At 53.1% G+C, this 26,829-nt stretch overlaps 2 protein-coding genes across 2 annotated transcripts in view; both read left to right on the plus strand.

Annotated features, from left to right (window-relative positions):
• Nucleotides 1–403: 403 nt before the first annotated feature.
• LOC130531886 (C-type lectin domain family 4 member M-like) lies at nucleotides 404–3,077 on the plus strand. Its single transcript, XM_057044063.1, has 6 exons — nucleotides 404–832; nucleotides 973–1,057; nucleotides 1,332–1,433; nucleotides 1,507–2,337; nucleotides 2,617–2,794; nucleotides 2,942–3,077. The coding sequence occupies exons 2-6, from the start codon at nucleotides 985–987 to the stop codon at nucleotides 3,075–3,077; spliced, it is 1,320 nt and encodes a 439-aa protein (XP_056900043.1). The 5' UTR covers nucleotides 404–832; nucleotides 973–984.
• Nucleotides 3,078–6,944: 3,867 nt separating this feature from the next.
• Nucleotides 6,945–26,829, plus strand: part of fat4 (FAT atypical cadherin 4) — a 70,926-nt gene continuing 51,041 nt past the window's right edge. Inside the window, 1 exon segment of the mRNA XM_057043448.1 lies at nucleotides 6,945–12,668. Coding sequence (XP_056899428.1) covers nucleotides 7,566–12,668 — 5,103 coding nt within the window. The 5' untranslated portion in view covers nucleotides 6,945–7,565.

Raw genomic sequence — 26,829 nt, forward strand, 5'->3', positions numbered from 1 at the left:
CCTCTGTCCTCTGACCCTACAGGTGACCTGCTGCGAGGCTTCCATACACAGCATGGCCACGCCCCCACCGCGTCGTTATCTCCGTCACCTTGGAGACGTCTAATTGGCCTCTGTGCCAGTCGCACCTCCCTCGGCTCGGGATGAACGACAGACGGAGGTCAACTCATAACCAGCCCCATGAATATGGACGAGGGCCTTCGGGTTTTGGCGAGAGGACGGCCCAAAAGATAACGGCCCCTCCCCCGACTCCCCTGGGACCCAGGCGCTCAAGGCTGTAACTAAAACAGACACAGTGCATCATGGGAGTGGGGGCTGATCTCAAATCGCCTGACACGTTTGCCACAAACCCCCTCCGACGTCTCATCTCTCAGCTGCTTTTTTCCGGTTTATTCCACCTTAAGATGAACACGGCTCTTGTCACTTGGCAACGATGAATGCTAATGCTACACAGCTGCTAGCTGCTGCTAGTGGATGCGTTCCCTGTTTGACCGAAATAAATGAGCACAAATGCACCACTTTCACCTGTTTTGTTAAAGGCAGACGTGCTGACGAGTAGAAGCTGATTATTATGGGCTGCGCGGGCTGCGCTAGCCTGAAGGACGGACGGCCTGGGAAGCGTGAGGTCTGGTGAGTGACACCAAGTGAGCAACCTTAAAGCCAGAGTCATGGAGTTCAAAGAAAAGGGAAGTAAAACCAGCAAAGCTGTAGAACTCAGGCCGCGGAGGGTAACGCCTGCCATAAGCAAAATTCACATCCTGCTTTCTGCGCGATAAATAACGGAGCGTGATTTTAATGATGATGAATCCGACGCGGCGGCTGTGGCGGCAGCGGGGTGAGTGCAGATTTATGGATTTTACACTTCGGCTTCATTTTCTATAATTAAGTCACCGGGTTTGATGTCAGATTTATTGCAGAACAAATCCGCAAATGTCGGAATTAAACATCCGATCATCTATTTTTATTTAAAATTAGGGATTTGACAGGATGGACAAAATGGAAATAGATGTCAGCGTGTATCAGAGGAAGAACCTGAAGATGGAAGGCCTCATCCCCAAAGGTGCGTGATCACCTTCAGCAGAACCTGAAGAACCTTGTGGTTCTTTATCTTCTTGGATGCTTCTTTCCTGGTTTCGTGCGTTCACGACAACGTTCCACCAGTTTCAAAGGTTCTCCTTGGAACCTTTCCGGTTTACAGGATGGATCAAACAGATTATTGAAAGGAAAATGTCCTCATGAGGCTCAAGATCAAAGCAAATGCCCTTTTTTCATAGATCTGTGTCTAACTTTTCCAACAGAGATTCTAAATCTTGTTTACCCTTTTTTATTTTTAGGGAATGTTCAGAGGAAAACGTCACCTTCCCGGTGCCTGAGCGTGTGTTTGTGGTTAACGTGCGCTCTCCTGCTGGCTGGAAACATCGGACAGTTCGTCTACTGTGAGCAGCTCTTCGTTTGGAGCCGGTAGTGATGAGAATCATCTCGCTCCTCATCAAATTTTCCCTTCCACAGATAAACTAATGGACCATCTCGTCTTGGGGACTCAAGAGAAGGGAGACCTTGAGGCCAGACTTGGAAACCTGACGGAGGAGAAGGAGCAACTACAGGAGACTTTGAAGGCGGCCCACACCGAACGAGATCAGCTCTCTGTTACCCTCATCAACCTGGAAACCACCAGAGACCGACTGGAAGCTAGCTACAACCTCTCGAAAGAGGAGGTTGGAAGGTTGCGGACGCGGTACAACGATTCCCGTGAGGATCTGAAAGAGCTGCAGGCGAAGTTCAACCGACTGAAGACGGAGAACGACAGATCAAAACAGGAATTTCGGCAGCTCCAGGGCAACTTCTCCTCACTGGGGACGGAGAAGGACCAACTGCAGACGCAGCACAGGCAGCTGAGCGACGCTAAAACTCAGCTTCAGAGCAGCTACAGCTCCCTGGAGAAGAGGTTCACGTCTCTGCTGACAGAAAAGGATCAACTCCAGAGCAACTACCAAAACCTCCAAACACAAAGTGACCAATCCAAGCGGGAACTTCAGCAGCTCCAGGGCGACTTCTCGTCCTTACAAGCTGAGAAGGACCAGTTGCAGAGGAACTACGGGGCTCTGAGCAACGGCAAGAGTCAACTCCAGAGCAACTTTGATGCCTTGAACAGGGAGAAACAAACGTTGAAGAGTAATTTAGATTCTTTGAGCCACAGCAAGAGTCAACTCCAGAGCAACTTTGATGCCTTGAACAGGGAGAAACAAACGTTGAAGAGTAATTTAGATTCTTTGAGCAAGGAGAAAGGCCAACTCCAGAGCAACTTTGATGCCTTGAACAGGGAGAAACAAACGTTGAAGAGTAATTTAGATTCTTTGAGCAAGGAGAAAGCCCACTGATCAGCTGTGAGGGCTATAAATGCTCCACAGTCTGGGCAGTCACTCTCTTGCTTGGCTCCCTCCAGGACTGCTTGGGTGTTCTGCTTTGGTTTGTTGTTTTGCCTGATCAATCAATAAATTCCCTTTGTTCTAAAATCCATCCTGTGTGTTCTCCCTACTTTGTCTGATCCATGAGCTGGTTCATGACACAAGTCCAAAGTTGCCTTCCAGCAGCTCCAGGGCGACTTCTCGTCCTTAAAAGCCGAGAAGGACCAGTTGCAGAGGAACTACGCTGCTTTGAGCCACAGCAAGAGTCAACTCCAGAGCAACTTTGATGCCTTGAACAGGGCGAAGACGGAAGTTCAGAGGCGCTACGACGACGCCGTCAAAGTCAGGGACCAGCTCCAGAAGAAGATCTGCCAAGTCAGGAAAAGTAAATTGTGTGATGTTTTTGTCGCTGTTGTCCGCTGGTCGTGCGACGGCTGTGTGACTTCAGCTGTTACTACGTTTCGACTACGACCAAAAGCTGGAAACAGAGCAGAGATCCGTCTAGCTGGATCCGTTACCGATCGCCGTTTGTTCTGCAGGTACTGGCAGCCCGGACAGCCCAACAGCGACGGAGGGAACCAGGACTGTGGGGAGCTCCTGCAAGACTCGTCGGGGGCGGGTCAGTGGAACGACAACGCCTGCACGGCCGAACAGACGTGGGTCTGTGAAAAATAAGAGCGGATCGGACCCCAAAGGAGGCGTGATCGGTCCGATTGGTATTGTTGGTGATTCTGGAGGCGGAGACTGAGGGAGGAAGGCTGGTCAGTCAGGTGTTAGCCCCACCCATGCCCCGCCCCCAGCTCATTGGATATGCAGAAGCTTGAGACCTGATCAACATTATTATTATTACATGTATTAAAATGTCAAATGTAACTTGAATCAAGGCTGTTTTGAGGTTTAATTGCTTCCATGTGAATTTTTTTTTTTACAATTTTTTGGTTTTTTTGCCTCCAAACACACGTTGAGAACGTTTCTGCTGAGTCGTGGCTCCCTCTGGTTAATGATTCTAACCCAGGAAGGTCCAAACTCACGTGTGAGACCGGAGACGACCCGTCTCTGAGGTCGCTCCGGGGTCGCGGAGCGGTTTGGGGACCCAGCGTGCAGTTCAGGTTGGCCGTGGTGGAGGTTAGCCCGGAACGCCACCGGTCTTCCCCTCAGCCATTAATCTGGACTGTGATGTAATGCAGCTGTGGTCAGGTGGTGAAGGAAGCCCCTCCCACTAACCTCGGCTATGCCGAGGTTACCTCAAACTGCGGCACCACAGAAGAAGAACCACCGCGGAGCATCTGCTACTGCTGTTCGGGGTTTACCCAGAATGCTCTGCTTCAGGACCAGCCAGCAGATCAAAGCTTTTCTTCACAGCGACGACCTCGGCGCACGTCGCCCCCCCCCCCCTCGGCTGCTCATATCCACAGGTGCGTTTTCTGCCCGCAGGTGCGTCTGACTCAGCATCACGCCGCTGCATCAGGACGCCGCCGGCCCCCAGGACCACACAGCCTTGTTTACCGCATTCTTCTGCCACCTGGGGTGAACATGATTGACACCTGTGGTCAGTGATTCACCAGTACGGCTCCCCCTCGACCCCCCACCGACGCCGGGGGGCGGGGCTAACTATCTTGTTGCTCTTTTATCTCTCTTCTCTGATCAGAAAAGGCTAAAACGCGGCCAAAGATCTTGCATTTTATCTTAAGACTTTTTGTAGCACACGTAGCCAGCGTGCTAACATTAGCCAGCATGCTAACACAACACGGATAAATTAAAAGACTCGACACACCGAAATGTCACCATGAAGGCCTCATCGCCGCCGTTTGTGGGCGAGAAAGAGTTTAACGCGCCAAACGCCCCCTGGTGGTCGATCCTGGTAGCGAACAGGTTTATTTAGCAGTTAAACCGAAATAGAAGTTTAACCACATAATTAAGATGCGAAATATTCTGTTTTTAAAAGTACAAACAAGGTAAAACGGCTGCATTCCTCTTCTGCTGCGTGCAGCTTTGTTTCTGATCCAAACACGTGCAGACACGTCCGCAGCTGCCGAGTCCCGATTTCACCGAATTATTACACGTTTTATTCGTCAGGTGCGCTGCAGATTCACACCCGTCCATTTTCCACGTGCACAAGTGTCACTGACGGGCTCCAGTAAATAGTGTAGTCACGCAAACGCACCGCGTCAGCGCCACTTAGTCAACACTCGTCTGTCCGCCGGCCTCCAGGAGGGGGGACACAGGTGATCCGACGCCCCCGCTAGGGGACAATCAGAGCTCCCACTCATCAGATGTTCCCGGCGTTCCCACCAACACTCACATCGTGTTTTTATGTAAACACCCTGAGAGGCTCGGCTTTAACCGCATCTGCAATAGCCAGGGATTAGCGTGATGACGGTTAGCTGAAAGAGCAAATGTGAGTCACCATTACGGAGGCTGAAGTTCATCAAAGACGTGTCGAACTGGTTTGAGTCATCAATCACCTGGAAGGTACAGACGTCACACAACGAGCCCATTCAATACAGAGAACACACCGGCTAACAGAGAGCTAACGGAGGGCGAACAGAGGGCTAACGGAGGGCGAACAGAGGGCTAATGGAGAGCTAACGGAGGGCTAATGAAGGGCTAACAGAGGGCTAACAGTGAGCTCCCGAAGGGCTAACAGAGGGATAACGGAGGCCGAACAGTGGGCTAACAGAGGGCTAATGGAGAGCTAACAGAGGGCTAATGGAGAGCTAACAGTGAGCTCGCGAAGGGCTAACAGATCTGCCCCTCTGCTTTTACCATGGCAACCCCACAGACAGGTTATTTACTCGTCCCCACAGGAGTTGGAATTAAAACACAGCTCTGGAGATGGACACGGATCATTTGCCAGGCTGAAACACAAACTGGAGCCGGTCACAGGGCCCCGTTCCGTGTACGGAGGAACACGGGAGCGGCGGCGCTCCGACATCAGGGCAGATACGATAAACACGGCATTTCCCTCAGACGCCGCTTTTCAGCTGAAACAGACGTCTGAGGAGCAACAGTGTGGAACCACAGCGCATTATCCAGCCTGATGGAACTCCAGATATGCTTTCAGCTCAGGATGGGGGGGACACTTGAGACCCACAGCGTTAGCTTAGAAAGGCTAACAGCACAGGGATACAGAGTCATGTATTCATTTTCCTTTAAACATCAAGATAAGGTGTTGGTGCCCAGCTACTGGTACTTGTACTGGTGCTGGTTCTGCTGACTGGCTCTGGATCTGGTTCTGCTGATGGTGCTGGTTCTGGTGCTGGTGTTAATGCTGATGCTGGTTCTGGTACTGGTGCTGGTTCTGCTGACTGTATCTGGATCTGGATCTGGTGCTGTTGTTAATGCTGATGCTGGTTCTGGTATTGGTGCCCAGCTACTGATACTTGTACTGGTGCTGGTGCTGGTTCTGCTGACTGGCTCTGGATCTGGTTCTGGTGTTGGTGCTGGTTCTGGCGTTGTCCCCATATGCGATGCTCACCTTTGGGGCGAGAGGTGGGCGGGGCTTACTGTCTGAGGTACTTTGTTGTGGGAGGGTCACAACCCGACCAGGTGCTCTTAACGAGCTAACGAGGCAGCTTTAGATGTTGGGAGTTCTGGTTCTGCTGAGTTTCAAACCTGGGCGACGTGGGTCCAAACAATCCTGACGGACCTGGTGACCTTTGACCTCAGGTAAACTTCCTCAACAACCCGGTTGAAAAGCAACAAAAAACTGCCTCTAACAGGCAGAAACCGTGAGCGGAACCGCTTCGCATCAGTTGTGGAAGCTAAACCATGATGGTGCTGATGGGGTTTTTCTGTGAGCAGGTCCAGGTTCTGCGGTGCTGCCGCCCATCGACCCGGCTCAGAAAAATCACCAGTCAGCAACTGGATAGTTGTGCTTCAGCGCCCCCGCTGCTGCTACATCAGCTAACCTGATTAGCTGTAATCTACTTTGATGTTTCTGCTACCGACGCGTCCGATCCGGACCGGGAGCGGCTCCCACCGGCCCGACCCGGCCCGGCCCGGCCCGGCCCACTCTGTAATTGAATCCCAACGGTCCACTCTCCTCCTTCCTGTGTTTGAGCTGATTGTGGAAGCCAAAAACTGTCCATTTAGCCTCTGGAACGATCTCCCATCAGCAACCTCCTCCTGCGCGAGCATCACATCTCATCATCGGATCCTTTAACGCTGTTTTTATTTTCGTTTTCATTTAATGACGGATCGATCCACTTATATTAAAGTGCGTCACGGTGCAGTACCGCGGTGTGACCGGTAGAGGGAGCCACAGAACCACGTTTGATGAACCCTCGCGGCGTTCAAAATATCACCAGTTAAAATCTCCAAATGAAGCAAGAAAAACCTTCATTACAATCGATTTTTACTGTTCATCGATGTTTATTATTGAAAACGGTTACAATTTGAAGAAAAAAAAAAGAATTTCAAATGCGCTTAAAAACGCACTTTTAACGGATCTTTCAGGCGCGTGGACAACATTCAACTGTTGAATGAGCATATTCATCGCATCTCGAACCCCACGTTTCTAACTTTTTATTACTCCTTTTGCCCCTTTAGGTGTTTACGTCTCTCGGCTGAAGGTAATCTATTACTGGCCGATGCCGCTGTTACCTGGACCGGAGCTGAGCTCCTCGTCCAGGCGGGGCTGCGCCGCGGAGCGGGCGGTGGGAGGGCGCGCAGGACCCCGCCATCCAATGGGATCGATGCTGGGAGGGAGTTTGTGCAACTCCAGCTTTGTTCTAACTTACTGGGACTCCTGAGCACAATATGCCTGCAGCGGCTGCACCGTTATTTCACGGGACGGTGCGTTCAGGCTCTGCGCGCACGCACTCCCAACGCAGCTCGGTCGCGTCCTGAACTTTCGGATTAAACTTTTCCACGCAGGCACGAACTTTCCCCTCCGTTCGTGGATGCCAGGTCCTGCTTTTAAGCGCGGCGTGAGGAGTTAGAATGAAAGCGGGATTCTTTCTGAGGACTTCTGTGCGCCGACAAGCGCGATAAAGCTGCACCTCTGGAGTACGTGAAGAAGTTCTTGTTTGGATCCCCCCCCCCACCTCCGCTCTGCACATTTACTGGAATATAATGCCTCAGTTGCTGGTGCGCGCCCAGTGAAGTGGATGCGTCTGAGGCATGGACTCTGTCTGAGAACGGTGGAGTGGCTCAGTGACCATGGCGCTCGCAGGTAGGAGCTCAGGCCGCTTTCATTTAATTCTGCTGCTCTTGTGGACCCTGGGGCAGCATTCGACATCCAGCCAAGTCCGCCAGGAGTTTCAGGTGCTGGAGGAGCAGCCCGTCGGCACCTACGTGGGCACCATCGAGACCAAGCCCAGCTTCACGTACCGCTTCAGCGAGAGCCACAAACTTTTCTCCATCAACGGCAGCAGCGGGGTCATCTCCACCTCCGCGGTGATCGACAGGGAGGCTCTGCAGAGCGGCGTCATCAACGTGGTGGTCCTATCCAGCCAGCCCACCTACCCCACAGAGGTCCGGATCCTTGTTCTGGATATTAATGACAACTCCCCCGTGTTTCCAGACGCCTCCATCGTGGTGTCGTTTAAGGAGGACGCCAGTAGCGGCAGGCAGGTGATCCTGGACACCGCCACGGACACGGACATCGGCAGCAACGGGGTCGACCACACCACCTACAGAATAGTGAAGGGCAACGAGCAGAGGAGATTCCGCTTGGATATTACAGTCAATCCCAGTGGGGAGGGGGCATTCCTGCACCTCGTTTCGACTGGAGGGTTGGACAGAGAAGTCACTCCCTTTTATCAGCTGCTGATCGAAGTGGAGGACAAAGGAGAGCCCAAAAAGTTTGGCTACCTGCAGGTCAACGTCACCATCCAGGACATAAACGATAACCCACCTAGTTTTGAGCAAGATCAGTATCAGACCAGCGTGTTCGAGGACGCGGCCGTGGGCTCCAGCGTCCTGCAGGTCGCCGCTTCAGACGGGGACGAGGGGGCCAACGCTGAGATCAGGTACTTTTTAGACGAAGGCACGCCCTTTCAGATTGACCCCAAAACGGGTACGGTTGTCATAAAAGAGGGTTTAGATTACGAGAGTAAGAGGGAGTACTCGCTGACGATCCACGCGGTGGACAACGGCGTTCCCTCGCTGTCGGGCAGAGCCGAGGCCACCATCAAACTCTTGGACGTGAACGATAACGACCCTGTGGTGAAGTTCAGGTACTTCCCCACCACTTCCAAATTCGCCTCCGTCGACGAGAACGCGCAGATCGGCACAGTCGTGGCGCTGCTCACCGTTTCAGACTCGGACTCCCCCGCCGCCAACGGCAACATATCGGTTTCCATCCTGGGGGGCAACGAGCAGAGACACTTTGAAGTGCACACGTCTCCTGTGCCCAATTTGAGTCTGATCAAAGTGGCCAGCGTGTTGGACCGGGAGAGAATCTCCTCGTACAACCTGACGGTCTCCGTGTCGGACAACGGCCGGCCGGTGGCCAGGTCCTCCTTTGCTAGCTTGGTTATTTTTGTGAACGACATCAACGACCACCCGCCCATATTCCAGGAGACGGAGTACAGAGTGGACGTCAGTGAAGACATACCCAAAGGCAGCTACATTAAAGGGGTCTCTGCAACAGATGGTGACTCCGGGCAGAACGCCAACCTCCGCTACTCGCTGGTGTCTGGAAACGCTTTAGGCTGGTTCTCCATCAGCGAAAACAGCGGTCTGGTTACCAGCGCCGGGTTGCTGGACAGGGAAACGACATCTGAAATTGTGCTCAACATCAGCGCCAAAGACCAGGGGCTGCAGCCCAGGGTCTCTTACACCAAACTCGTAATCAACATCACCGACGTGAACGACCAGGTGCCCACGTTCACCCAGAGCACCTTCCACGTCTCCCTGGTGGAGCACGCGCCCGCCGGCACCGAGCTGCTGGTGCTCTCTGCCACCGACGACGACCTGGGGTCCAACGGAACCGTGCACTTCTCCTTCGATGCAGAGACCCCCGCCTCGGCCCAGGAGCTGTTCCGTCTGGACGCTCTGTCGGGGCGTCTGAGCACAGCTGCCGAGTTAGACAGGGAGGAGCGGGCCTCCTACTTGCTCCACGTTCAGGCAGCAGATGGGGGCAGCCCTCCGCTGCGTTCCGCCGGGAGGGTCAACGTTACTCTGAGGGACGTCAATGACAACAGGCCCGTTTTCTATCCCGTGCAGTATTTCGCTAACGTAAAGGAGAACGAGCCCTCGGGCTCTTACGTCACCACCGTGTCGGCCACGGACCCCGATTTGGGTCGAAACGGCACTGTCAAATACATGATCACAGCTGGAGACACGGTCAAATTCCACATCAACGGCAACACCGGCAAAATCGGCACGCTGGTTCCCTTGGACAGAGAGGAAAAAACCACCTACCAGCTGCAGGTGGCGGCGGCGGACGGCGGCGGCCTGCGCTCGCACACCCAGGCCATAGTGACCGTGACCGTGATAGACACACAGGACAACCCTCCCGTCTTCAGCCAGAAGGTCTACAGCTTTGTCATGTTCGAAAATGTGGGCGTGGGAACGGTCATAGGGACGGTGTCGGCCACCACCGTCGACCTCAACACCAATATTTCCTACCTGATCACCTCTGGGGATCAGAGGGGGCTTTTTGGCGTGAACGGCGCAGGTCAGATCACAGCGTCCAGTCAGATAGACAGAGAAGAGCAGAGCTTCCACCAGCTCAAAGTGGTCGCCAGAGCCGGCGAGATCACCGGGGAGGCCTTCGTTAACGTCACGGTGAAGGACCTGAACGACAACGCCCCTCACTTCATTCACGCCGTGGAACACGTGAGTGCGGTGGAGAACTGGGGCACGGGTCACGTCATCTTCCAGGCCAAAGCTTCTGACCCCGATGAGGGCACAAACGGCGTGGTGGTGTACAGCCTGAAACAGAACCCCAGAGGACTCTTCCACATCCATGAGAAACACGGCCTCATCACGCTCACCGGCCCGCTGGAGGTCACCACCAGCTCCTACGAGGTGGAGGTCCTCGCTGAAGACCTGGGGGTCCCCAAGCACACGTCCAGCCTTGTCCTCATCATCAGCGTTTATGACGTGAACGACAACTCCCCCGTCTTTGACCAGCTCTCCTACGAGGTCACCATCCTGGAGTCTGAGCCCGTCAACAGCCGCTTCTTTAAAGTGGAGGCCACTGACAAGGACTCGGGTTTCAACGGCGAGATCATGTATGACATCACTGGTGGCAACACGGCTGACGTGTTCGGAATATTCCCGGACGGACAGCTGTACATCAAAGCCGAGCTGGACAGAGAGATCCAGGACAGATATAACCTGGTGCTGGTGGCCAAGGACCGGGCGGTGGAGCCGCTCAGCGCCAGCGTCAACGTCAGCGTGCTTCTGGACGACGTGAACGACAACCGCCCCCTTTTCAACAGCACCAACTACGTGTTTCATTTTGCCGAAGAGCAGAAGAGGGGCTCGCTGGTGGGCCGGGTTTTCGCCGAGGACAAGGACTTTGGGCCGAACAGCGAGATCAGGTACGCGTTTGAGACGCCGCAGGCCAACTTTGAGCTGAACGCCATCACGGGGGAACTGACCAGCACCGCCCAATTCGATCGCGAGTCGCTCATGAGACAGAGAGGCGCCGCCGTGTTCAGCTTCGTGGTGCTTTCCTCGGACCAGGGTCTCCCCAGGCCCCTCAGGGACCAGGCCAAAGTGCAGGTTTACATCCAAGACATCAACGACAACCAGCCCAAGTTCACCAAGGACATTTACCAGGCCTCCGTTTCAGAATCCGCACCGAACGTGACCCAGCTGCTGCGCGTCTCCGCCTCCGACGTTGACGAGAACAGAAACGGGCTGGTGCATTATCGCGTCGCCGAGGGCAACGAGGAAGGGCAGTTTATGATTGACGGCAGCTCGGGACAGGTCACGCTCGTAGGAAAACTGGACTATGAGACGACATCCTCCTACTCGTTAAAAATCATCGCTGTTGACGCCGGAGCCGAACCGCTGTCCTCCTCCTGTATGCTCAGTATCAGCATCCTGGATGAGAACGACAACGCCCCCGCCTTCCCCAAACCCTCGGTGTCCGTGGACGTCCTGGAGAACATGAGGATAGGCGAGCTGGTGGCGTCGGTGACGGCCACGGACGCCGATTCGGGCCAAAACGCCGACATAACCTACAGCATCACAGCCACAAACAACCACGGCACGTTCAGCATCAGCCCCAGCACCGGCAGCATCTTCCTGGTTAAGAAGCTGGACTACGAGACCCAGTCCGTCTACAGGCTCAACGTCTCTGCGAAGGACAACGGCAGGCCGCCCCGCTCCTCCTCCATCCCCGTCATCATCCAGGTCAGGGACTTCAACGACAACCCCCCCATCTTCACCCCAGGTGACATTTTCAAGTCCATTCCTGAAAATCTGCCCGTTTCCACCTCGGTGATGATGATCACGGCTCACGACACCGACGCGGACATAAACGGCCAGCTGGAATACTCCATTGTCCAGCAGGTTCCGAGGGGAAACCACTTCAGTATCGATGCCAGCACGGGGGTCATCTACACCAACCAGGAAGTGGACCGGGAATTCTCAAATCTGTTCGAGCTGACGGTCAAAGCCACCGACCAGGCGGTTCCATTGGAGTCCCGTCGCTTCGCCCTGAAAAATGTCACAATCTGGGTGACGGACCAGAACGATAACATTCCCACCTTCATGTCCCAGAACGCCCTCGTGGCCGAGCCCAACATAGTCATCGGCTCCATCCTGACAACGGTGGTGGCCTACGACCCCGACGAGGGAGCCAACGGGGAGGTGGAGTATGAGCTGGTGGAGGGGGATTCTGGTACCTTCATCATGGACCGGTACAGCGGAGACATCCGTCTGGCGTCCCAACTGGTGCCGTCCCGACTGCTCTACACCCTCACGGTGTCTGCCACCGACCACGGCATGGAGCGCAGAACCTCCAGGACCGAGCTGACCATCATCCTCCAGGGCCTGGAGGGGCCGGTCTTCTCTCAGCCCAAATACATCACCATCCTCAAGGAGGGCCAGCCGCCCGGCACCAACGTCATCTCCCTGGACGCCTCCAGCCTGCGGGGCTCCGGGTCCAAAGTGGAGTACTTCATCGTGGCCGTGCGCAGTGGCGGGAAGGCCGCGGGTCGCCTTTTCACCATCGGCCGCCACTCCGGAGTGATTCAGACGGCGGCGGAGCTGGACCGGGAGCAAGGCTCGGACCTGTACCTGCTGGACGTGTACGCCATCGAGAGCGACGCCAGCCAGCCCAGGACGCAGCGGGCGGAGGTGAGTACACTGCTGACTCGTCTGCTGCACGCAGGTACTGGAACGCCGCCCCGCTTCTGGCTCCGGCGGCCGTTTCGAGCGGTTCTGGCAGGCGCGGGGCATGAACTCACCCGCTGGCATTGTTGTAGACGCTTGGATGGAATAAGTGTAATAAGATCAGGCAGCGAAGTGGAAGAAAAAACAGGCGGATACTTTTCCAAGTCACACATAAATCAGAGGCACCTATTGCATCTGTCTGCTCGTTAAATAGAGTTTTAGATGCGTTCGGTCATGGTTTAGCTGCACGGTTATTGTTCTTTATTGTCCCGAATCAGCGGCGATACCTCTCAGACTCGCGTATCTGCTGCTTTCTTCACAACACACGTGATTCCAGGCTGTTGTTTCAGACTTTGGGGCAGGAATGAGAACCAGAGCAGCACACAGGCTCTTCCAGTGCAGGTCTTCACCATCTGCTCCAGCATTAGCCGGAGCCCGGGGCCGTTTTGGTACTGGGGTGGTCCTGGGGTACCTTTATACCCCCAACAACTGCTCCAAAAGCAATAAGTGACCATTAAAGTCAGGTGACCTCTGTGAAAGAGGGACCAGGGCCGCACAGGGTGAAACCTAAGCCGGCCTCTCCGTGAGTTCTTTAGCGTTCTGTAGCTTTTTAGCCACCATCAGCTATTCTGAAAAAAACCCGGCAAAATTCTCTGAAGCGTAGTTCTGGAACCCAAAACCAAGTTTTGGGTGGCTAAGGCTTTGCCGCTGGTCAAATCAAAAACACTTGTGAGGCTATATATGTTTTGGGAGTCTAACCAGCGCCTTAAATTGCCGTATTATTACAGGCTCGATGACACACTTATAGCATTCGAGCTGGACTTTTTTATAGCAGGAACTAAAATCTGACTTCCCGGCTCGACAAACGTGCTCGCTTTTGTCTTCAAAACAGGCGAAACCTGAAACGCGTACGGTTTGAAATGGAGGATCGGCTGGAGAAGTGGCCCGAGTTAACCTGGAGGCTTTTATCTTCCAGGAGGGAAAAAATCACGTTTCCCTCGGATAAAAACCAGCCTCCCTGCAGACTCCGACCGTCCGCCAAATGACTCGACTCGGTACTCCGTTAGCCGCCCTTAAACTCTAGATTAGCTTCACGCTGCGCTCCGACTTTCTCACCGCGCACAAATACGACTTTAGCAAACCAGCTGGGTTAAGTTTGAGAGGCGTGACACCCAAAACCACCGTCACAGTTTGGGCCCGTGTGTGTGTGTGTGTGTGTGTGTGTGTGTGTGTGTGTGGTGTGTGTGTGTGTGTGGTGTGTGTGTGTGTGTGTGTGTGTGTGGTGTGTGTGTGTGTGTGTGTTGTGTGTGTGTGTGTGTGTGGTGTGTGTGTGTGTGTGTGTGTGTGTGTGCGCCGTCAGTGGGATGGCTCCATACAAAAGTGTAAACTTTCAGACTTGGACTAATGTTTTCCCAGTGCCCTGTTTATACACCAGATACCCAGTAGCAGCCGGGGGTTCACATCCACCCTCGGGGTCGTGACCCTCTCACATTCTCCATTTCCCATTTTCCCCATTGATTGGATGCACGAGGGAATGTTGGGACCCCCCCCCCCCTTACCTGATGTTTTGGAAGCAAAGAAAACTTGGCTGGTTCAGTTTTATCGATGTTCACGATGGTGGAACGTCAGGGTTCTTCTGACCCAGCCGATCCTGGATTAGATCCGTCGGTGGACGGCTGCTGGTGTCTGGGAATGACGTCTCCTTCCTGCTTGGCAGGAAGACGCTGCAGAAATGTAGGATTTGGTTTTTCCGTTATTTAGAAATGTTGAACAAATGACTTCATTACTCAGAAATCTTTGTTTCTTCCTCCGACTGCGAGCGGCTTGGCAGCAGGTCTGCCCATTGTTGGAGAATCCACATTCCATGGAGGATGTTTTTAATGGATCAGTCCATGTTCTGCTGAGGACTCGAACAGAAGACTTCTCCTCCCGATCTTAAGTGGCTCCACTTTTGGAGTGAAACACCTGAACCGAGGAGAACCGAGCTCTCCAAGTTGTTTTGGACGGACCGGTGACCTGAGCAGCACAGACACGTTCTTCCTTTAATCTTTCTCTTTCTTCCTTGCTTTGATCTTTCGGCTAATGCTACGACGTCGCTTTGCTCACTGCTGCTGCTGCAGCTCTCGTCATCCCTCCAGATGTTCCTCAGCTTCAGCTGGAGGTGTCGTCCTGGACCTAGAACGCCCTGATTGTCTTGTGGAACCTTCCAGAATAATTCAGCAGAGTTCTGAATTCTTTGGTTACTTTCTTCTCACCATTTCTTCTAAATTCCTTTCATTCATCTGCCTTCCCGCACTCCAACCTTCAGACTGTCACGCCTGTTTTCCTAACTTGTCTGAGAATTATGCTGGTTTTTTTTTGGTGCCACATTGCCCCCCCCCCCCCCCCCCCCCCAATTCATTGTTCCCTGTTTAAAGCAAACAGTCGGGGTTGTTCTAGGCCGCTCCACTGGTGGAGCTTCACATCTGTCCGGACAATCGGATGCAGATGCTGCCGCTTTGGTTGCATGTGAGGGCACGAATAAACGTTAACGTTCGACAGCTTTTGCTGGGAGGAAAGTTCAAACGGTGATCTCCCAGCCAACTCCAGCGGAAGTCCCGCGGAGTTTTACACCGATTTTTCACAAGCGCTGGAACGGGAACAGTGCAGAAGGGACTCTGATGTAATTCCGAACTTTTAACGCGGTGCTGAGAACGTTCGGTTCGGGCAGAGTTCCACGTGGATCCGAGCCTTCGAGGGGAAGGGAGGGTCTGGTAGGTGGTCGCTCGGGGGCCGACTGCTGTGTGGCCGGGGTGGGGTTGTCCCAGGACCGCCGTTTTTGACCACGGAGAAACCCCTTGTGCACGAGTGCAGGTATCGCCTCGTGCAGTTTGATCTTCTGAACATTGGAGCTTATTCTTTAAGTGTTCTTTAAGAGCTGCGGGGTGGAATTGTTCCGCCGAGCCGTGTTCTATAAAGCTAAGCCCAGTGTCGCCTCGCTAATGAAAGAGCAAGTTTAACTTTGCTGCCGGCAACAACCCACAAAGGCCGTTAAATCCCACAATTCACAGCGTGTTTCACGACCGCGGCAGATGTGTAGATGTTCTAATCTACAGGATTTCTACGGGTTTTGTTATTGTGGTGCTGAAAACGCACAAAGATGAACAACTCTGAAGACCTGGACCACTTCGCTCCTGTTGAATTAGCAAACAGTGCTTGCTAAAAACAGCTAGCCCCGTTGCCTCCTACCCTACATTAGATGTTCCTCAGGTGGGTTTCTCTGGTTCTGAAGGGCCTGGATGAGCGGAAGCATGGAGAGTTGCGGCGTTAGCCTCCGGTTAGCATCGTTAAACAAAAGAACATTCTTATTATTTGGAAACGAAGAGAAGCTGTTGCAGTATTTTCCATTTTCCTGTTGAATTCTGCAGCATCACCCAAGTCTCCTTAAATCAGCTTCCTGTTTTGACCCCGCCCCCCCCCCTTCGCAGACCCAACGCGGGTTAAAACAATAAATGGATGCAGGCAGATTTTTACGCCGGTTTATTTTCGCACCAGAGATGCATTTTTCATGTCCGTTGACTTTGATTGTCACGCCTCATTTGGGAGTGGGGGGGGCGCACATGTTCGGACCAAATGGGCGACCGAAATAGTCTAAATCTCTTCTGGGAATTCTGGGGGAAAATATCGACGTTTGCACAGATCTAATATCTTCTCAGGGGCGCCTGGATCCAGCTGGGTTTTCCGTCCTACCAGGCAGAAAACGCTGCACCAAGGAAAACGGAGCAACAGGTGGAGGCGCCGCCTACTGGGTAGGACGGAAAACCCGTCCCGGATCGCGGCCCTCGTGGACTGGATCCGGGCACCCCATGACGTCAATCCGAGGTCGCATTCGTTCGTCTCGTCTTTCATTCCTGAAGTTCTGCAGAGTGGGGAAAAAAAAAAAGTTCCACTGACTCAAAGTGCGAGAAGGAGGCTTAAAGGGTTGATTTTTGGCAAACGTTATAAATGGCTCCGGGCCACGGAATGATTTGTTGTAACACGTGTCTCGCTGAGCTGCTAGCATCAGCAGACTTCCATCGTTCCCAGGGCTCCTCGCTTGACTCCGGAGACGCCGAACCCGCTCGCCCAGTTTGCGGATCCTCCCCAGCAGTAGCGGGACTTCCTGCTTCGTCGTCTTCTGCCACTCACTCGTGCTAGCGGTTTAGCTCGGGATCATAAAAGTTGGCCGTGACGACGTGCTAATCGGAGCTGTTGCTTCTCGGTCAACAAAACAATGCTGAGTCATTCCCGGAGGTCTGGATCTGATCTAAAGTCCAGCTTTTCCTGTCGGTTTTCGATTGTTTCTGCGGGTCCAAAGGTCACACAAACATACACAGAATTCCCAAGCAGGAGTGGGAATCTCCATCCGATAATTTAGGAGAGGAGGCCGGGGGAGGTCCCGCTGTTGTTGTCGCCCTTCTTATTTTATGAGTTTTCCATCGGAGATCCTCCAGAGTCGCCGCCCGGCGTGCGGCGCTCGCTCCCGACTCCATCAGGAGGTTTGGCGGCGCCGCGAGCCGCACACGTTTTCCTACGCCTGGATTGCTTCGGCTCTGCAGCGCCGCCGTCCCGAGCCAAACCGCAGTCAAATTGCAGCTGTTTTCCATTTCGGAATTGAAATATTTCTGCCTTCAAAATGTCCCTGCTCGACTTTTCCGGAACTGTGTGTCTGTGCGCGTTGGTTAATTTTCATGCATGCGCTCGCTGGCCGTAACTCTCCCCAGGCTCTCCGCCTGACGTCTCTTTGGCCTCGTCTGCAGCCTTGAAGATGCTCTGGCTGATCCGGGCCGCTCTTAATGGCTGTTTTTGGCCTCATTTAGCAATTTTTCCTGATCAGTCATTCTTTTTTTCTCCGCGCAGAGGAAACTTTAGCGACATTTTCACACCATATAGTACAATTTGCAGATTTGCTACACAAACTGGGAGGCTAATCGAGCGTTAGCATAACGCGGCCCATAAAACGTGGAGCGATGACTCCGGTGGGCGCTGACGTGGAACTGTTGATCTCATCCCTGTGTTATTGGAAAACGGGCTAACAGGTGCTCCGTATCAGGTGTTCCCGCTCCGCCATCGGCGCTGAAGCGCTCCACAAAGCCGCCCCCTCATTTAAACGGCGTGTCCACATCCTCCTCCTCCTCCTGCGGGCGGAGAGGCTGCGGTTCTTTGAGCACGTAGCCGAGCGGAACGGCTGCAGGGAAAATAGCCTGTGGTCAGGGAGACAATAACTGCAGCGCACGAGCCTCACGTCAGGGGATTAGCATCTCGCCCGGGGCTCTTTGTCAGTGCTAGAATATCAGAGAGGACCCCGGTGGCCTGCAGAACCATCTGGAACGGGAGTTCTCCAGGAATAGCCTTCTAGACCGGACCGAATGGGAGCCGAGAAGGCTCCGTGTGGAATGGAGGGTTCTCCTTGAGGAGACATGGTTGTCTTTTTATTTTGAAGAGATCCTGGTCCGAACCGTCCTTCCTCTCCCTCCGGACCCGTCATTGATCCAGCTGGCGCCGGTTCTGAGCGGCGGTCCGGTCTGAAGCCGTGACCTCCACCAGCAGACCCGAGTTGTGTCTTTATTAAAGCCGAGAGAGAGAAAAGATGTGAGACCGGACAAGAAAGTGGCAGCGCTGCTTCCAATTACACCCAACATGACAATGTGCTATTTTCTCCTCTTTTCTTCTTCTCCTCTCTCGTGTCTCCTCTGGCCCGATTCCTTTGATGCTGCTTCAGCTGCAGTTTAACTCTTTTTCATTCTCTATCAACACACAAGTGTTTCAGCCTCCTGCTGGAGGTCTAACTCGCCACTTCCTGCATTCTCCTAGCAACATTCCCGGCCCTCTCGTCACTCTTTTGGTGCAGTTTTCCGGCCCGGCGTCTCTGGTGCTGAAGCTCTCCGGCACAATCAGAAATCTAGTAAAGATTGTGGCAGCGGAATTCGCTAGCTTCCCAAAATAGCATCCACCTAAACATTTGATTCAGCTCGATTTGGAAGGTGAGCAGAGGCGCCGCTACGTGCTACATGGAGGAGGACCCGCTTTAAGGTTATATTCATAAAGCCACCTTTGCATATGAACCCAGACGTGATGGCTAGCAGTGGTTAGCTAGCGTGTTACATAAATTAGCTAGCGGTGGTTATCTCCTGTTTTAGCTCCGCCCCCTCGCAGGCCTGTAAAGGGGCTCCATCTCACTCATTGCTCTTTGATGGAGGAGCGGACCTCCTCGGTGACCTCTGACCTCACTCCCCAGAGCCTTTGAGCTGCATTGTTCTCTTCTGGCTTCGCGCATCTGAGCGTGCGTGTTGGTGTACATCCCATAATAGAAGGTGTGATTGTGTTCCACATGGCGGGCTCAGATGTGTGACTGAGTGGGCCGGTCCGGCAGAGCCTGGCAGCCCGCGTGTGAACTCTGCACGCTTCCTTTATTCCTCCGACGTCTGACACGGCCCGAACGCCGCTGGTAATGATGTGGTTATTACTTCCCATCATGCCTCACTGCGGGCTGGCCCGTAAAACAGTGTGGTGCGCCGCCTTTGTCCCCCCGAGACCGCCGCTCTGCTGAGCGCGACCTCATTCACAAAATCCGTGCGCAGCATTTTTTTCACCCGTCAGATGAAGTTTGAAGCGTTTTGTTCACCTTTATTGATGTTGATCCAACGCAGAGCAGCTAATCGTTGCTAATGCTAATCTGTAACCACACTGGAGCTCTTGGTTATTGATTAGATAGAAAACTAGGTAGAAAATTAGACATAAACATTTCGTCCATAGTGACAAAAACCAGAGAAATAAAACATTTAAGTTACTTTAGCATTATGCTAACTAGCGTCATAGCCAAATTGTGAACTTTCACGATTAAAAATAATACAAATGCATTTTTTGGGGGGGTAAAAGGATACATTATTTAAAAAGGAAAACCTAGTTTTTACACATACATCGTCATTTTGAAGGTAAATTAATTATAAATGAACTTTATTTTGTGGTTTTTATGGTTTAATGGTTTTTGTTGTGGGGGGGTGCAGCCTTATCTCACAGCTTCTCCTTCTGAGCTCTGGATTTGCTCTTTAAATGTTCCTCCTGGAAATTAATGTGGCCCAAGTTTTAGATTTCAAACATCCTCTGAAACCCAAGAGTTGCCCTCAGGCTTTATGTGCAGCCCCCGCTGGCGTGCGGGGGCCTGTCGGGCGGCGAGGAAGCCGCGGTTTTGGCCCCAGCCAGCTGTGGCCGTATGGAAACGTTTTGATCCCCCGGCTGTCAAAAATGCCCCGACTGCCCCCTGCATGCGACTCCCGACGACTGTACGACCCCACTCCCTCCCCCACTCCCTCCCCCACCTTGGGGGCGGTGCTCCGGTGACGGCGTGGTATTTCACCGGAGCCGTTTTCACCCCCACTTTAATTAAATCCACTTTTGCTCCCTCATTAGTTGCTCTGGAGCCCCCCCAGAATAAAATTCGTACCATTATGACACAAATTAGACGGCGCCATCATTAGCCCATTGTGGAGGCTTGTTTACATGCCGCCGCCACCGCCGGTTCCCTCCCGCGTTAATTAATTCGTGCAGTGAAGTTAACTCGGAAGTCCCGGGACGACTCGTTTGGGGTGGATCTGATTAGGACCGGCCCGGAAGATCAGAGGATCTTTTTAATCTTTCGCGCTGATGCTAATTCATCTAGCATCGACCTTCCAATCTGCCCTCCCTCTCTCCATTCTTCCCTGCCTTGTTATTCTTTCCAATCATAATTCCCCCCCCCCCCCCCCCCCCCCTTTCATGGAATCTGTGTCAGATGGAAATGAGGTCTATCAGGTTCTGGGATGGGTCGGGGAGATGGTGGATGGAGGGGAGATTACACGAGTCTGGATCGGAGGCTGTAAGAACTCAAACCCTCCACTGGCAGAAGTGACTGACCGCCCCCCCCCCCCCCGGCATTGTTAGCCAGGGATTATTCTTTAGGTTGTTATCCTATTACCCTATAATGGCGGCAATTTTCTGCTTTGGAATTCAACTTTCTCTTATAAAGACACACTAGAAAGTTCATAAAGTCCCACCACCATTTTCCTTTACGAGGGGGGGGGGCTCTTTCAAATGTTCAAATACTTCATTTATGTGTGTAAATAGTCTATAAATGGTTATAAACTGCATAAATGCGATGGAAAGCAGGTGCGACTGGAATCCTATTCCAAAATTTCCATTTCATTCAAATTCCAGGGATATTTTCAGTGGGACTTTTCAAAATAAAGCGCCCAACAGGTCATTAAGTTTTTTTTTTTCTCTCTCCCTCTAAACACTAAAACCTTGTGTCTTTCGGGTCTGATTAGTGACACTTTAATAAAGTCGTTTAAAGTTCAGCGGACTGAATTTTCCAGCTTTTCTGCCGTTTCCATGGTCACGAGGAGACGACCCGCATTCAGACCGGCGCGGAAATCTTTTAAATGCAAATGGCGGAACAGTAACTGTGTAATTCCGCCTGTGGGGACTCTCCTGACTTGGCTGCGGGGGAAAGTGTTTTCCTCTTTGTGTTTTCCACGGCTGTTTCCCTTTCTGTCCTCCCGATCTGACAGCAATTGACTGAGCCGGTCCTCAAAGTCGCCACAAAAGCCCGGCGAACTCGCTCTTTTCTCCGGCTCTTTGCTCCGCCCCCTCCCTTTTGGCCAACTCTCCTTGGATGGGCACAAGTGGCCAAAGGCCGTCTTCTCTTCCACTCCATTGGGTCAGAAAGCTGGAGATCCCTGTTTGCTCCGAGCATTCCCGGCATCATTTGGGAAGACTGTGTCCAATCGGCCACAATGGCGTCATTTACGGTGAAGCGGCGGCGGAGACGCTAATGCGTCTTATACGAGGATGCGGAATCTGAAGGAACATGTGGGAGAACTTCCTCCTGCTCTGTTTCGCCGTTCGGAATTATAGCTGCCACCCTGTTGAGGAGGAGGAACGCCGAAGGAAGCAGGTCATTGACTTGATTTTCATGGGAAGGCTGATTCAGGCCATTCAGGCTCTGATAGGTTCGGTATTGACAGCCCTTTTTTCCTTGAGGGAGGGGGACATGCCGCCTTCATTGTGCCCATGGTTTGCCGAGGAAAAACAAGAGAGCGGCGAGGAGACAAAGGGCTGAATGGGAACAGTAGCCCCTGTGTCCCCCTGCCTCCGACTGCTGCTGGGAGGCTTGTGTCTCCCATTCTGGACTCAAGTGCTGCTCCCACCCTCTCCGTGCCCTCCCCAGGCTCCTGCTCTTTTCTCCCTCTTCTCCTTCACCCCCCTCAAGTGGCTGCAGAGGTGTTGCCGTTTCATTCCCTGACCCCCGACGCCCCTCCAACCCGCGTCCCCGTCGTCGAGGTTGTTTGTCGTCTTCATTTGGAGGAGTGGGCCCTTCACCGGGACACTCCAGACGGGCGCTCGCCCTTCGCGGGGAAAATCAAAGCGGCTGTGTTACAGAACGCCAGGGCGGCGAGCAAATATGCTAAACGGGTTTAATATTCAGCCCGGTTACTCCGGGGGGTGGGGGGGGGGCAGAGGGGTGAACCCTCTACGATCCGATTCCCTCTAAAAAACACTTTAGCGTCGTCCCGTAATCTGTGACCTCACCGAAGCGCCGTCTGAAAACATTTAACAAAGGAATATCAGTCTGGACCCGGAGGCGCGCGCCTGTTTTCCCCCGTCGGGGCGAGCGCGCCGTAATCTGGCGGCCCGTCCTTATCGCGGCCCCTCTTTGAAGTGAGCCCCGGCTCGGCTCCGGCCCGATAAACGCTGCTGCATGTGGGCTCCGTCTGGGCGGACGTCCAGGGAGCGTGAAGGATGGCGTCGTTCCTTCAGCGCCGCTTCCAAAACGCCGGCTAATATATCGCCACAGATTGCCAAAAATAATCTTCGACCCGGTTTCTTTTCTGAGGAACGCTGAACCGTGTCGCTGGAAACTCTTTCCACTTGTTGAACCCCTCTTTTTTTTAAAAGGAAAAAAACAAATACAGGACATTCGTTTCTGTTTCCAAGCATCTTTTACGACTCGGGGGTGAAAAATCGTGCAGTGAGTGTGTTTAGAAAAGAAAATGGCAGCAGCCGGGGTGGGGGTGGGGGGGTGGGGGTGAAGTCGGGTTTTTACTGGCGGGAAAAAAAGGAACACAACGGCATCGGTTGAACGTTGACCCCTCCCGACCTCCAGGAGCACCGTTCTGACCCCTCCCCTCTCGGCTCGCTCCCGGTAGCCACTGCTGCGGCCCCCCCGTCGGGGGCCGTGGGCGCCACGGGCCCGGTCAGGCATCACGCGGCGTGGACAGTGGGGCAGCACAGTCCATGAATTTCAGGCTTAAGATGTCAGGACGGCGATAAGCCCGACTGGTAACCATTAGGCCGTTTGAAACTGAATCCCTCAAAGAATTTCATCAACTCGCCCCAAAAAAACCTCCCCCCCCACCCCCCCCCTCGTCTGTTCTCTCGGCGACCAATCGCCGTGGCGACTCACCCCCTCCTCCCACGTTAATACCACCTTCGTTTGAAGCGTGGATTTCGGAGAAGTGTCTCCCCGCCGCCACCCAAATCTGTCCATTGATGTATCGGGGACCCTCGATTCTGGGTCTCGCTGAGCTCTTTATGGTCATTTACTGTATCAGGGGGTGCTTCTCTCCTGGTATGTGCGGATTGAGTGGAACGGTCATGTGCTGGACTGATTAAGAAGTCGGCGGTGACCCGAGGTTAAACCCTCGGCGAGGAGGGGGCGGGTTAGAGCACAAAGCGGGCCAGGCGACCACAGGCTGGACGTGGAGTCCCGCTCGAGGAGTGAAACTTTGCAGAAACGGAGGTCAAGGATCGGCCGATAATGCCGCTAAAAGCCACCTCGGAATTGTCATCTTGTTTTGTTAAAGCCTCCCCCCTTATCGCGGCCCATTAACTGAAGATTACCTCACCCCCCCCCCCCCCGGCCTCCTCTCGGCTGCAGCCATCTCCCCATTCCAGGCACCAGCGGGCTGTTTTTGTAGCTGGCTTGTCTCTTCGCAGGACTGGAGTTGAACTGAATAGTGACAGCTTCTCCTGCCAGGCGAGCTGTGTGGTGGACCCCCCCCCCCCCCCCCACCGCCACTTCTCTCCGTGTATGATGAGAATCAGACAGATTTAGCCTGAGGCTGAACATCCGCGTGCTAACAGCGCCGCGGCCTGGCGGAGACGTCACCAGTCGCCCTTTTGGGTTATCAAACAATAGAAACGAGCGAACCGTCTCACAACTCTTGTCTCGTCACATTTTATAGCCGTTTACCGTCCCGGAAAGTCTGGCAACAACGGGAAATTGAAAAGTACTGACCTCTCCGGATGGTTAACCTGGCCCAGGTGAGCCGAGCTCAGTCCAGCAATCTGATGGAGCCGATTCCTCTGATGTTATCTGGAAAAAGTGCGTTGGTAATGATTTCTTTGGGGTTTGATGGTCATAAGTTGGATGACAAACACTGGATTCTTGTGTGTCTCTGTCGGTCTGTCACTCAAAATCTGTCGTGTGTGTGTGTGTGTGTGTGTGTGTTGCTGTATCCAGGTGATGACAGCACTTTTTCCTAGGAATCCCATTGTTATCTGTTTCTACATTTTTGGCCTTTTCGGGCATTAAAACCGGACACTAGGGGGCGTTTTCTGCTTCCTCCAGAGGTCTTCACAACAAGAAAAGTGTCGACAGACAAAGATGTCTCAATGCAGCCTTTGAGAGAATCTCTGTCAATTGCTCAATGCGGAGCGTTCAAAATTGCGCTAAGTGGAATTAATGAGCGAATTTTACCCCCGCGACCTTAGCCGCCTCCGTCTTTGTTTGTCCGATTGAATGTTTTCGCTGCCCCCTATTCGGCCTGGCAGGGGGGCTTGCCAAGATCTCTTGGTCGAACAGGTAATTCCCAGGCATCTGCGGAAGGGAAAAGTACCCTTTCTACCCATCCCTGTGTGTTAAAGTCATCAGCAGGGGCAAAAAAAAAGAACAAAAAGGACCCAGAAAGTTGAGGTTAGTGTGTGCGAGAGGCTCCTTAATGCTCATTACAGCACTGAGAAACGATGTGTCCCGTCCTGGGAAACGTCTTAAAACAGACCCGGTGAAACAAAAAGGGATAAAAGAGGCCTGTCAGCTAAATAGTACTTTCCTTTCTGTATCGGTCAGGATACATTTAGGTCCATTTAATGGAATTAAAGTTTACTCGAGGAGACATGTATGTATTAAATACGAGCGTTTCCATTTGCTTCTGTGTATATAAGAAGAATAAATAGTTCTTTTTCTTCAGCTCAGATCCTTTTTCAGGTGAAAGAGTCCTCGAATAAAACTGCCATTAATTTGATGTTGTCTCGGGAGTTTTTGTTCCCTTTTTGTGGGTTTTTGCTGCTGTATCAAAGTGTTGGCGAGAATGTGCAGTGTATGTAACATAAACAGGTTTGTGTGTGTGTGTGTGTGTGTGTGTTTGCAGCTTTGTGTAGCTTTGTGTCCCGTGGGGGGTGCCGATCCTCCCCGGCCCCACTGAGACAACCATAAAGCCTGGTGTGACACTGATTCGCTGGCCTTTCCACGGCCCTGAAAGGGACGCTCCCACTCTGGTGGTCTCGCCTTTGGCAGCGTCTAATAACTGTATTAGCAGCTAAGAGAGGCGCTCCGCGGCCGCAGACGGCCTCCGGCCCGTCCGCCGCTGGACTTAATGGGCCGCGAGATGACTTCATCGCTTCTATCCCTCATCCGTGGTGTTGGGGGGCTCAGAGAAAGTCACGGGACCTAACGGGGTCGCCCGAGGGGGTTATTTTATCGGTACCGGGCGGGTGATGTGTGGCCCGGCGTGGGACCTCCTGAAGGATTGTGGGTAACAACATTAATGTGCTTCAGCTCTGACGCCCTCTCAGAGGAGTGTTTGAGTTCCAGTCGTCTTGTCTCCCCAGAACCGAGGGGCAGAACCTACAGAACCTCCACCTCTTACATCCTAACCTGCTGCTGAAGGTTCTTCAGGGTTCTACGTTCCCAGAGGTTGAACAAATTAGCATCTTCATGCTTTTACCCTTCTAATTTTACATCTAATTTTATCTCCTTAGAAATTAAGGCTATTTATAAATCGGTGCCATGACTTCGGCGCCGAGCCTCATTAATCCCAGCGAACGCGTAAACAAGCTTAAGTTCGAGTCGTAAAAGCTGCAGTCGACGTTTATTGCCCCGTTTTCTGATGCACGTGGGACGTAATCAGCTCCCGTCTGAGCAGGAAGAATAATGGAGATTATGCTGGTGCTGCGGAAAAACGCTTGTTCTGTTGGGAAAACCGGGTTTTTGCTGCTCAAACCCCTCAGAAAGAACCGAATCCTGCAGGTTCTCCGGCGTCTGTCTCCTTCTCTGGTCAGTTTAGAAGTTTGAGGGGCACACTGACTCCTCTGATCCCCCCCCACCGGTCCCACCTTCCTTTATCCCATCCTAATAGGAAATCATGGAGATTCATCCCCAATCCCCCCCCCTCCTTTCACCCTCAGAGGCCCATGACTGGAGATGTGTATGGAGGGGAGAAACCAGGGATGACAAATAAAGGCTGAACTCTTGAATGGCGAGGTTCTGCTTCCCGTGGCTCTGTTTGCAGCGTGGACCCCGGAGGCCGTAGCCCCTCCACCCGGGGGGTTGTCAGTTACTGATGGCACTGTTGTTGGTTGCAGTGTGAACGGGGCCGAAGAAGCCCCGCCACAATCCCACTTGTTAAATAGCATGAATTAATGAAGTGGCGGAGCTGGGAACTTCCTACCCCAGAGCGACTTGGAAGGAGGGGAGAGAAAAAGGGGGCCACTTCCTTAGCATTTCTATGGGCCCCCAACTTCTTTTCATCCTGTCGGCTCCTCTGTGAACCCCCCCTGCTTTATCCTCCGCCACCCTCCCACACCCTTAAAAACGTTTTTTGAAGTCCTTTAATCCTCCGGATTTATGCTGGGCTGGGACCAGCCGCAGATAACTGGCACCAATAAGCAGGAAGTCAGCGGCCTACGTCCATGCTAGCATGGTTGCTAGTGGCCAGGGAGGTTAAGATGGAAAGATATTTGGGTAAACTCCCGCTTTTGTCTCCGTCTGGAAGGTCGGGGGCAGCTTTGAGTCCAGGCTTCAGATATCTGCTCGTCCGACCCGGCAAAAGCTGAAATAAAAATGCCTGAT

The sequence above is a fragment of the Takifugu flavidus genome, chromosome 9 (genome assembly GCF_003711565.1).
Source record: "Takifugu flavidus isolate HTHZ2018 chromosome 9, ASM371156v2, whole genome shotgun sequence".
Classification (NCBI taxonomy): Eukaryota; Metazoa; Chordata; class Actinopteri; order Tetraodontiformes; family Tetraodontidae; genus Takifugu; species Takifugu flavidus.

Coding starts and splice junctions, on each gene's coding strand:
- LOC130531886 (XM_057044063.1), top strand. CDS start 985: ATGGACAAAATGGAAATAGATGTCAGCGTGTATCAGAGGAAGAACCTG. Junction 1,058..1,331: donor GGAAGGCCTCATCCCCAAAG/GTGCGTGATCAC, acceptor TTTTATTTTTAG/GGAATGTTCAGAGGAAAACG. Junction 2,338..2,616: donor GGAGAAACAAACGTTGAAGA/GTAATTTAGATT, acceptor CGTCCTTAAAAG/CCGAGAAGGACCAGTTGCAG.